Below are 11826 nucleotides of genomic sequence, written 5' to 3' on the forward strand. Positions count from 1 at the left end.
GGTGATTCAAGCTCACCTACTGCTCCTCAGAAACCCTATACAGGGTCACTATGGGTTGGAACCAACTCGGCAGCACTTCACAACAACTCCATATGCAAAAGTGAGGGAGAGGTAATAAGCTTTAACACTCCTCTGGACTTAATGTGGCATTAATTAAGCACAATAAAGGAGTCCTGATGTTGCACTGCGGGTTAATGCGCTGAACTGCAGAGTTGCTTTGAACCACAAGGTAGGTGGTTCAAGCTCACCAGCTGCTCCTCAGAAACCCTATACAGGGTTGGTATGGATTGCAACCAACTTGAGGGCACTTAACAATAACAACAAGCACAATAAAGACATTAACTAGAAGCCTGGTAGGTGAACAAAGCTTATTAAACCAGTTCCCTTAACCTTTTACCTTTAGATCACATTGAGCGAAACAAAGTTATCTTAAAAAAAGAAAAATAGATGCTATATAATCTGGTTAAAACATAAAATAAAAAGCATATTTTTAATATCAACTAAATGTCCATGACCTTTAGACTAAAATCTATTGCATTTTCCCCTTAAATGAAATTTTTATTCCAATCAGAGTTTCTACCTGAAAAGTAACTTTAATCACTTTCAGGCTGACTTTAACCTTTAAAAGCAGTGATTAAACCTTTATTGCTTGTGATAATGAACATACATGGGCTGCCTGAAGATCTAGGTAGCAACTAAATAACTTGGCATATGCTGGATGCTTCAGGCCAAATTTCTTAAAGGTTTTGAATGAAATGTACTCTGTGTTCTGTCCAGCTATTTCCCGAAAGAGTTTAGAAGCATCAAGATGTGGCACTCCGAAAGCTGCCCTAAGAATAGACGTTAACTCCTCTTTTGTGATGAAACCATCTTTATCAAGATCAAAAAGCTTAAATGACATCCGGAGAATCTGTTCAGTGTTGTCAGGGTTGCATAGGACAGTCAGACCGATCACATACTCTCTGAAGTCTATGCTGCCATCCTTGTTTCTGTCAAAGAGAGCAAAAAGTTGTCTCAGGGGCTTTGAAATAGGGAGTTTTAAGAATCTTGCAAACTCTTCAATTCCTATCTTTCCTCCTTCGGAGGCAACTGCAATTGCAGCATATTCATCCAAACACTGATGAATATTATCCCAATCTAACTTTAATTTATGACTAATTTTCGTAAATTCCACCAAACCAGCTTCCATGGGTAGTTGAAGGTGACCTGCAGAAACCATCAGTTTGCAATCTTCATAAGTGTGATCTGTCACAGGTACTCCCAGGGCATTTGCCATGTTGATCCGTACTGTATTGGCAAAAAGGATTGGATCTTCTTTTTCGTCGTTATTTGGGGTATAAATAGGCATAAACTCAATAGTCACCCTGGTGAAGAGTTGACACAAAGTCAACAGAAAGACCTGTAATCTTGATAAGCCCTGCCAGGTACAGGTCACCGTGTCCAGAGTGTTTGGATACCTGAGCAACACTGGCTGCACGGGAACACCCGGAGTGAAGGCCCCAAGTTTAAAGGTGACTAGACAGGAGCGATTGGTGCACACGCCTTCTGGGAAAATCAGGATCTGTGGCCATTTCTTTCCGGATGCCACACGCCTCAGGATTTCATTCCGGGTATTCTTCCTGGAATTGGGGTCATCTCTGGTCACAAGTACTGGCTGCGTGGAAAGTAGAACTTTCCCAACCCCTCGAATCCTTGTGTTTTCAGTAGCCGTGACCACTGAAGGTAACCCTGCCACAACACAGACGATTGCGTCAAAGAAGCTGGTATGCGGCGCCACCACTAAGATGGGGGCCTCGGTTCGCCTTGCCTTTTTCCCTTTCACTTTAACCACGAACCCCGCAGAAAAGAACATTGCCTGTAACAAGATCTTGAGAACTGGCTGCGTCAGTTTTCTTCTCCAATTCGAGGCTGGCAGGGCTGGTTTAGCAGGACGGCAAATGGTGGCAAGTGTGACCATGGGCCAGATGAAGAGGGAGAGGAGGACCATGCAGGACACTCGCACAGGCACCAGCACAGTGCCCAAGAGGAAGGTGCAAACCCATTGCCAGGCACTGAAGTGAATCCGATGCACAAAGGGGTTAACCACAGCCGGTGAGAATAAAGACTTGGTCCTTGACAGTCTCCTGGATTCCCACAGCTCTCGATCAGAGGTTGCCTCCACCGTCCCTTCCATGGGCGACTCCGAGTCCTGGATGAGGAAATCCTGTGGTCCGCTTCTCACGGTGCCCTTGGTCTCTGGGGACCACGGCTGAACTCACCCCTCCCCCACGTCGCTAAGCCTGTTCTGTTTGCACATAATCAGAACTCTGACACAATTGTGGGTTAATAGGAAATGATGTATTACTTATAAAATCAGAAAAACATCACAGAGGGCAAATGATTTAACAGAAGAATCAGAATTGCAATAGAAAACTGGTGGAGGGTTTTTCTTTGTAATTGTTCTTTTGCAAACATCTTGCTTTTGACAAAGCTTGGTGGTGGTGATGTGCTATGGAGTCGATTCCGACTCATAGCGACCCTGTACAGGGTTTCTGAGGCTGTGAATCTTTACAAGAGCAGAAAGCCTCATCTTTGTCCCGAGGAACAGTTGGTGGTTTCGAACTGCTGACCTTGAGGTTAGCAGCCCAATTCGTAACCACTATGCTGTTTAAGTCTGTTTCCTTTCTGGGCTATGAGATAAGCACTGGATAAAGAAGCGCAAAGTCGGTTCAAATTCACCAGCCTCTCTCTGGAAACCATATATAGGGTTACTGTGAGTCAGAACCAACTTAATGGCACTTAACAATAACAACAACAACCTTTTAAAAGCAGTTCCCAGACCTTTCTTTCAAGGTGTCTCTGAATGGGTTCGAACTACCAACCTTTTGGTTAGTAGCCAGCACTTAATCTTTTGCATCACCCAAGGAATAGATTAATTGCAACTTTTAAAATTTAAATGCCACCACCAATAGAGTCCTGGTGTGGCGCTGTGGGTAAGTGCGCTGGATTGCAAAGGTGGTTTGAACACAAGGTCTGCAGTTCAAGCTCATCAGCCGCTTAGCAGAAACCCTATACAGGGTCGCTATGGGTCGGAACTGACTCAACGGCACTTAACAACAACAACCAGTATAGTTAGAGTCCTGGTGTGATGCTATGGGATAAGCACAGGACTGCTAACCACAAGCCACTCCTTGGAAACCCTATACAAAGTTGCTATGAGTCAGAACTGACTCAACTGGCACTTAACAACAAAACGGTAAAGTTACCTACATAACTGTTTTGCCAGTTGGTTAAGTCAAACATTCTTAATCTTACAAACGAATTTCTAAGGAGGAAGTGAGACGTCTTTATCCTTCCAAACTGCATACCTGTTACAAGTACTTTTTCCACATTCATTTGGAAAAAAATAATGCATATTCATTAAAACAGGCCAGAATTGACAATGGCATATTTGATTTATGTTCTTAACAATAGTCCACATGAATCAGTCAGCAAACCAAACTGGCATTAAGTAAGAATAACAACAAACCTGAAAATCACTTTTGTTGGTAACAGGTTCAAATAAGTGAATTTCTGAGTGTCTGCACACACAGTCAACAGTCTGCACCTTCCTTTGAGAGCAGCAAAGTAATCTGAAGTGAATAGGAGGAAAGTAATAAAAAGTTCTTCTATACTTTGCAACTTTATTAATGCTGTATAGAAGTCCTGATTTGGTACTGTAGGGTAAGCACTGGACTGCTAACCACAAGGTCGGCGGTTCAAACTTACCATCAGCTCCTTGGAAACCCTATACTGGGTCACTATGAGTCGGAACCAGCTCGATGGCACTTAACAGCAATGTATGAATTCATTTTCCAAGACTTAAAAGTCAAATTTCGAGTTTCTGTGAGATTTTTCCATTTTTTAGAGCCTACCAGTTACCAATAAAACTGTTAGAATGGTGTGATAGCAAAGCCTGTTAATCAGAATGTGATCTAAATGGGAAGTTCATGGATTTTACAACCAAATTGATGTAGGCCAGGTTCTGGCTTCAGCACTTATACTGTAGGCATTGGCTAAGTAACTTGTTAAAACTCATTTTCACATTCATAAATTAATGATACTCCTCTCTGGTAATGATGCTATGATGCACAGGTTGCTAGGATACTATTTTACTTTATTTTTGGGAGGGAGAATTCCTTTCACCAATTCAGAACTTACATAGGGACACGGAGCAAAGTAGAGCAACCCAGGAAAGAATGAGTTACACCTTGAGCTGTTATCATTTCTCTATTCTTTAACTCTTTTCCTACTCTTATTTGTAATGTCTATTTCAATTCCTGAACCATAGTTTAACTTAACTGTATTCTGTGTATGCTTCTTCAGGGACAGTTCAGTGTTATCATGTCATCTACTTTTATCCCTCAAAATACATAGCAGTGTGTCAGAAACAAGGGGCTTCAAAAAGTTTGTGGAAAATAGAATTAAGAGACAATGGAATTTTCCCATGAATTTTGAAACCCCATCATATATTATTACTAATTAAGCATTTATTTGAGTACCTATAATGTGCCAAACCCTTACTCTCAATGCTAGATATACTTGTTAACAAAGTAGTAAAAAAAAATCTCTGTCCTGTGGAGTTTTTATTCTAGTACATGTTGTTGTTGTTGTTAAGTTCTGTTGAGTTGGTTCTGACTCATAACCACCCTGTATAGAGTTTCCAAGAGCAGCTGGTGGATATGAAGCACTGACCTACAGCACCACACCAGGGCTCTTATATGTGTGTGTGGTGTGTGTGTATATATACACATACACTCATATATATATGGGAATCTGCATCATCCCTTGGTTGAATAGAAGTATTTCATCTAGGCATATTAATTTAGATATATTTTCCTTTAATTTAGTGCATAAACTAGAAATTCAAGAGACTTGGTAATAGAATCTTTTAATGGTTAAAAAATAGTAAAAAGAACTTTAAACAATAAAATGAAAAGTTAAACCATTTTAAGTTTGTCTTTTAATATGGCACATCTAATCTTAAATATATATTTGATAAAGGCACCATATGTAAACAGGGTAAAGAAAGCAATAAACCAAAACTGAGCCACTTTTCCCAACTTCATTTTTGTACAAGTGTATACATTTTAAGGCAGATGCTTTTCTGTGCAAAACACAACTGAGTAAATAAGCATTATATTACATGTTCACATCACACACTCTTTTTTTTTTTTTAATTCCATGTTGTCAGTATATTTAGTTAAGACAAAGAATATTAAAACCATTTTCCCTAATAAAGCATAAGGAAGTTAATGAACAATTGTTAGAAATTATTTAGCAATATCATTGCAGACCCCTCATAGAAGATATAGAAAAGTCAATCTTTTTTTCTTGATTCTTCTTTTAGAAATGTCCATATCAACTTGTTCACTATGTCAGGTTGGTCTTGTTGAAGCCAATGACTGGCTTCTGACAAAATAGTTAACCTGAAATAGTTTTTAACATAAATCTTTGTGACTTCAGCCATCTCAGCCTCCATAAATGCATCTCTCTCGCCCCACAGTAGTAGTGTTGGAGTGGTCACCATATGATGTTTGAGAGGCAGGCAACTATAAAACAAAACATATTGAAACTCATTGTAAAAGCTAAAATAACCATTTCCCCCCATAATGCTCTATTAGGCAATACAGTCTCAATGCGGGTTAGATCATCACTAAGGGAGTGAAAATGTAATCTTGAGAGGGTGAAAAATTGTTATTCATTTTATACATAAGGAATGAATATACTTGCAGAGTGCATAAATAGGTATACAGCATATCTGTGATGTTAAAATTTCATTAAGTGAGGATAATTAGAAAAATTAAATGTCTTAACAATCTCTTTAAACCAAATGCACTGCCGTTGAGTTGATTCCAACTAATAGTGACCCCATGTAGGAGTTCTGAGACTGTAAATCGTTATAGGAGCAGACAACCTCATCTTTCTTGTATAGAGAGGCTAGTTTGAGTCTACTTCTTGCTGTAAGGTGCTGTGGAGTTGGTTGCAACTCATAGTAACTCTGTACAGGGTTTCTGGGAGTCCTGGTGTGGTGCTGTGGGTTAATGCGCAGGATTGCAAAGTCAGTTTGAACCTCAAGGTCGGTGGTTCAAGCTCACCAGCTGCTCCTCAGAAATCTGATACGGGCTCACTATGAGTCGCAATTGACTCAATGGCACTTAACAACAACAACATAGGGTTTCTGCAGCTGTAAGTCCTTACAGTTCTCCCATGGACTGGTCAATTTGAACTGCTGACCTTGTGGTTAGCAACCCAGTGCTTATCCTACAGAACCACCAAAGCTTCAATAAAGCACCTCGTAGAAGTGATAATGCAAAAAAAGTTGAAAAACACTGCATTAGGTAATCAACATGCACAATGAAAAATTTAAAGGTTATTTAAGAAAGGGTCCAATAAAATAGCATAGTGGTTACATGATGGGCTGCTAACCCCAAGGTCAGCAGTTCAAATCTACCAGTCATTCTGCAGGAGAAAAATGAGGCTTTTTGCTTCGGTAAAAATTTACTGCCTTGGAAACCCTATACAGCAGGGGTGAGGAATATCCAACCAGAGGGCTGTATATTGTTAAGTTTTGTCAAGTTGGTTCTGACTCACAGTGATCCTGTATAGGGTTTCTGAAGAGCAGCTGGTGGGTTTGAACTGCCGACCTTATGGTTCACAGTCCAATGCTGATCCTACAGGAGTCACATGAGTGGTGAGTTAATTAAATATGTTTGACCAAATACAGCAGGCTAATTTTTAAGATGATAATTTTGTATGGCCTGCAAATGATGTTATAAATATCCCAATGACACTTGGTAGAAAAAAGGTTCCCTATTGGCCTGGAAGAAGCTTAGTGGTTACACATCAGGCTGCTACTCTATGAGTCAGCAGTTTGAAACTACCAGCAGTTTCGTGGGAGAAAGATGAATCTTTCTGCTCCAGTAAAGATTTACAGCCTTGGAAACCCTATACAGGGTTGCTATGTGTTGGACCCCACTCCATGGCACATAACCACCACCACCACCACCATAGAGTCCTGGTGTGGCGCTGTGGGTTAATGCGCTGGTCCGCAAGGTGGGTCTGAACTGAAAGGTCAGTGGTTCAGGCTCACCAGCTGCTTTTCAGAAATCCTATAAGGGCTTGCTATGAGTCGGAACCTACTGAATGGCACATAACAACAACAACCCCTGCTATATAAGGTTGCTGTGAATCGGAACCAACTCTACAGTACACCTCCACCACCACCAGCAGAATTTAAAGGAGCTCTGGTGGCACAGTGGTAAAAATGCCTGGCTGCTAACTGAAAGATCAGTAGTTTGAACCCAGAAGAGAAAGAAGTGACAGTCTGCATCTATGAAGATTTACAGTCTTAAAAAATGTATGAATTGTTGAGTGTAAAACTGATGATCTTCTCTGTAAACCTTCACCAATTCACACACACACACACACACACACAGATTTATAGCCTTGGAAACCCTATGTGACATTCAACCCTGTCTTACCTAGACATCTAGCACAGACTCACATTTTAGTAATTATAAGAAAGCTACTTGAGGTTGATAACAAAATGCTGCTGGAAATGCAATATGTTACACATAGCCATCAAGACTTAATTTTTGACTCCCATGGACGTACCCATCATTTGGCAATGATGCTCCTAAAAATTAAGTTCATTGGGAATGAGTACACTGACAGGAAAAAAAAATGTTCTAACACATACAAATACATCTCTGCATATTTGTAGCAATATCTGTGCATGTAGTAATTGAATCAGTCAAGTAAGGACGTTTTAGAAGATTATTAGTCAAAGCGCAAACCCCACTGTCAAATTAATTCCAATGCACAGCAACCTATAGCGCAGACTAGAACTGCTCTGTAGGATTTCTGAGGCTGTAAATCATTACAGAAGCAGACTGCCTCATCTTTCTCCTGGGAAGTGGCTGGTGAGTTCAAACCACTGACCTTTTGGTTAGCAACCCATTGCTGATCAGTTTGAGGTAAAATTTTCTAGAAAACGAAAACTCACATATTCTCTGATTCTAAGGCTTCTAAACCTCCATGAAACATGTTACATACAAAATAACGTAAAACATTAAATGCTTGAAGAGGGTAGTTTTATTATGTTAACTGAATAACTTATTAGAAACACTTGACACAATATTAGGATTTTAAAATGATTATTTTAGTTAAGCACAGAAACAATTTGAAAAATCTAAAATTCTGTAGCAAGAAGTAATGATTATTGCTCTAAATTGTTAAACATTCAGACTAATTAAATTAGCAAGTTAAAATTCTTCCAAATTGATCTATAGCTGATTCGTAAATGTTAAGGTAATGATTTCCAGAGTGTGTTATACTCCATTATTATTTTTGTATATAGACATATTTCATTACGTTCATTAAAAGTAATGTCGAATATAGTGGTTACGAATAGGGCTGCTAACCTCAGGGTCAGCAGTTCGAAACTACCAGCTGTTCTGCAGGAGGAAGATGAGGCTTTCTGCTTCCATAAAGATTTACAGCCTCGGATACCCTGTACAGGGTCGCCGTAAGTTAGCACCTGACTCCATGGCACATAGCAACAACAACAACAATGGCGAATATAACAGCATCCACAAATCCTCTACTCAGCTTAAGAGAAATAAAAACATTGCAGTTAGAACTGTATCTTTCTTTTCTTTTCTTCCCCTCACCATCAGGAAGGTTCTCAGAGTATAGTCCCCCTGCTAGAAGCAACAGGCATCACCTGTGAACTTGTTAGATGTACCAATCCTTGGACCTTCCCCAGACATACTAAACCAGAAGTTCTGGGAGTGGGTCCAGCCTTTTGTGATTTAACAAGCCCTCCAGGCGAGTCTGTTAAGAGCTACTGCCCTAGGAGTAAAGACTACGTGGAATTTGGTTTTTACCAAGTTGTATTAAAAGAGAAGATTGAAAATTAGTGAGCTAAGAGAATAATTCAAGAAATTAGAAAAAGAAAAGCATGTCAACAAAAATGGAAAATAATTTAGATAAAATAAAAAATCTATATAATTTTTTAAAAAATACACAATAGAGACAATCAACAAAAGCAGGTTCTTTGAAAAGACTGGTCAGATTGATCAAGGTAAAAAAAAAATGTACAAATTAAAAATATAAGAAATCAGAAATAAAAACATGTAAGTTTTATATTTCTAAGGGTTTTTTTTTAGCTGTATTTGACATGTTTTGATACCATTTGGCTTGAAATTTTTACAAATTTCTATTATGTTTTTTTTTTTTTTCCTCTGTGAGATATTAAGTGTTTCATATTTCTGAATATATGACGATTTAAAAATTTTTTGTTTTTAATTTCTAACTGCACTGTGGTCATAGAACATAATCTACATGGTAATCTTTCCTTTGTTAAGACTTGTTTTGTTGCCTAGTACGTAATCAATCTTCACATATTTCTTATATGCTCAAAAAGAATGTGTATTTAAAATTTTGGGGTGCAGGATTCTAAAATTGCCCACTAATTAAAGATTTAATGGGGTTGGTCAAATCTTCTCTATCCTTATTTTTGTTCACTTGGTTGACAGATTACTGAGAGGGGTGGCTTTAATTCTTTCATGAATTTGTCCACTTTTTTTTTTTTTTTTTCTTGAATGCCTTGTTGTAAGTTTAGACATCTTTATCTATTTTGACGGTTAGGTCCATTCTGGTTCCTTGACTCCAAATATAGAAGTGTCTTTGGTCTGGGAAGTTTAGAGTGATAAATGAGGGATGAATTTGTTCTTGATTATAATCTACAATACTTGATATGTAAACTTATTATATATATCATATAATGCCGTTGTTGATGATACACTTGGCTTTGATTGCCCTATATAAGGATATGCTCAGAGGGGGTCAGTTGAACTTCTGGAAGGTCTACAGTGACCATTACCCACCTACACTCAATCTGCACCAATCTAGTTTAAAACTCTGTCATTATTGAATTCTGAGTTTTGAACTTCACAGCCCTGTTTTGTTTTTTTCTTTCTGTACTAATTCTAGTGCTTACACTTGGGAATGCAGGTCCTCATAATGAACATCTGTTATTCTTTATAAGTCACTTAAAACATACTGTTCTGCATCATAAAGCTAGTTCTGATAAATATAGATTGAGAACATTTAAAAATATATCATTCTTTTTTGTTTTTTTAAACAAAAACTTTTTATTATGAATTGAGGAAAGGTTTACAGAGCAGATCATCAGTTTTACATTCAACAAATCATATACTTTGTTTCATTACAATGATTGCAATCTCTTCCATGTACCATCAGGTAATAGTGTATGTATGTATGTATATATGTATGTATGTATAAATAAATAAATAAAATATATCATTCTTAGTCTTCTGTCCAAAACTGAAACTGTGAAAATGTACAATTCTGTTTTCTTTTATAAACTGTATTTGAAATGTTATTTGTAGAAAACAAATAGCAACAACAAACAATAAAACCTGGACTTCAAACATTAGTGTTATGTCCTCTAAAATATGACTTGTAACCTTCAGAATGTCTATTTGATTTTCTAATCATTGTCTTTCTTGATAAGTTGCTACCTACAAATAACATTTAAATCAACATCACTATTTTGCTAAAGATAGATATATTTGTAAGTTTTGTTGCTGTTGTTAGTCAAAAGATATTTAGGAATTTTCCTCTTCTCCCTTTATTTTTATAATCCCATGATTCCCCTTAGATTCTGTATTGAGACAATGAGTTTGAGGGATTTTTGTCTCATTTAAATTGTTGTTGTTTTTAAGGGCCATCGAGTCAATTCCGACCCATAGCAACCCTATAGGGTTTCCAATGAGCAGCTGGTGAGCTTGAACCACCAACCTTGCAGTTCAAACGACTTTGCAGTCTGGCGTATTAGCCCACAGCGCCACACCAGGACTCCAAATTTAAATTAATCCCTGCTAGAAGTTTGTTCACCCTCTTACTTTCAACATTTTTGTGTCCTTTGGCTTTCATTGGAGTCCTGCTGTGGCGCTGTGGGTTTATGTGCTGGACTGCAAACTTGGTTTCAACTATAAGATTGGGGGTTCACGCTCACTAGATGCTCCTCTGAAACCCTCTACAGGGTCACCGTGGGTCAGAACCAAATCAACAGCACTTAACAACAACCACAGCAACATAGGGTGTTTACAATAGTCACAATGAAAACCTGTTGTTGATGTGTGCTGGTGCATCGGTTCTGACTCATAGCAAATCTGGAGAGGGTTCCCGAGAGCCGTTGGTGGGTTTCACCAGCCGACCTTATGATTATCAATTCAGTACTTATCCTACAGCGCCATACAGGTGGATTGAAAAAATACTAATCTCATATCCAGCGTTTTAGCTGACAAGTTTAATACATGAATATTATGATTACTGACATAATGATATACCTTTATCTTATTTTTTGCTTTCTACTTAGTGTTTTGTTTTTTCTTCTTTCCTGTCTTCTTTGGAATTGTTTCCTTATCCTCTCCTACTGCTCTGAAAAATCATATATTCTGTTAATATTATTTTGCTAGAAAAAGTTCTTAGCCACGAACTCTTCATATAGCACTCCTTCCCCATTTTTTGCTCTCTTTCTATTCTATATATGTTGAATTTCTAATTCTATTCTTTATGTAAAACCTAAGGAGGGAAGAACAAAAAATCCTAGTGAAATAGGCCTCATGCAAAGCCTTTACAGAGTATAGGACCTTAGGTGGAATCCTGAGTCCCATCAACAACCTTATGAGGTAAGACATTCCCACTAGAAAGGACAAGCCGACTGGAACAGCTACAGTGACAGAAGATACATCTTCATGATGAACCTGACCTATA

General features: G+C 38.3%; 2 protein-coding genes across 2 annotated transcripts in view; both read right to left on the reverse strand.

Moving 5' to 3' along the window:
- Positions 1 to 634: 634 nt before the first annotated feature.
- On the reverse strand, positions 635 to 2146 carry LOC102815868 (lysophosphatidylcholine acyltransferase 2B-like). The gene has a single exon (XM_006831057.1). The coding sequence runs from the start codon at positions 1985 to 1987 to the stop codon at positions 635 to 637; it is 1353 nt and encodes a 450-aa protein (XP_006831120.1). The 5' UTR covers positions 1988 to 2146.
- Positions 2147 to 5086: 2940 nt separating this feature from the next.
- EPHX4 (epoxide hydrolase 4) overlaps positions 5087 to 11826 on the reverse strand; it is a 61024-nt gene continuing 54284 nt past the window's right edge. Inside the window, exon 7 of the mRNA XM_006830967.1 lies at positions 5087 to 5570. Within this exon, the coding sequence (XP_006831030.1) occupies positions 5339 to 5570 (232 nt within the window). The 3' untranslated portion in view covers positions 5087 to 5338. The remainder of the gene's footprint in view (positions 5571 to 11826) is intronic.

Source organism: Chrysochloris asiatica, unplaced genomic scaffold (assembly GCF_000296735.1).
Source record: "Chrysochloris asiatica unplaced genomic scaffold, ChrAsi1.0 scaffold00002, whole genome shotgun sequence".
NCBI classification, from domain to species: domain Eukaryota; kingdom Metazoa; phylum Chordata; class Mammalia; order Afrosoricida; family Chrysochloridae; genus Chrysochloris; species Chrysochloris asiatica.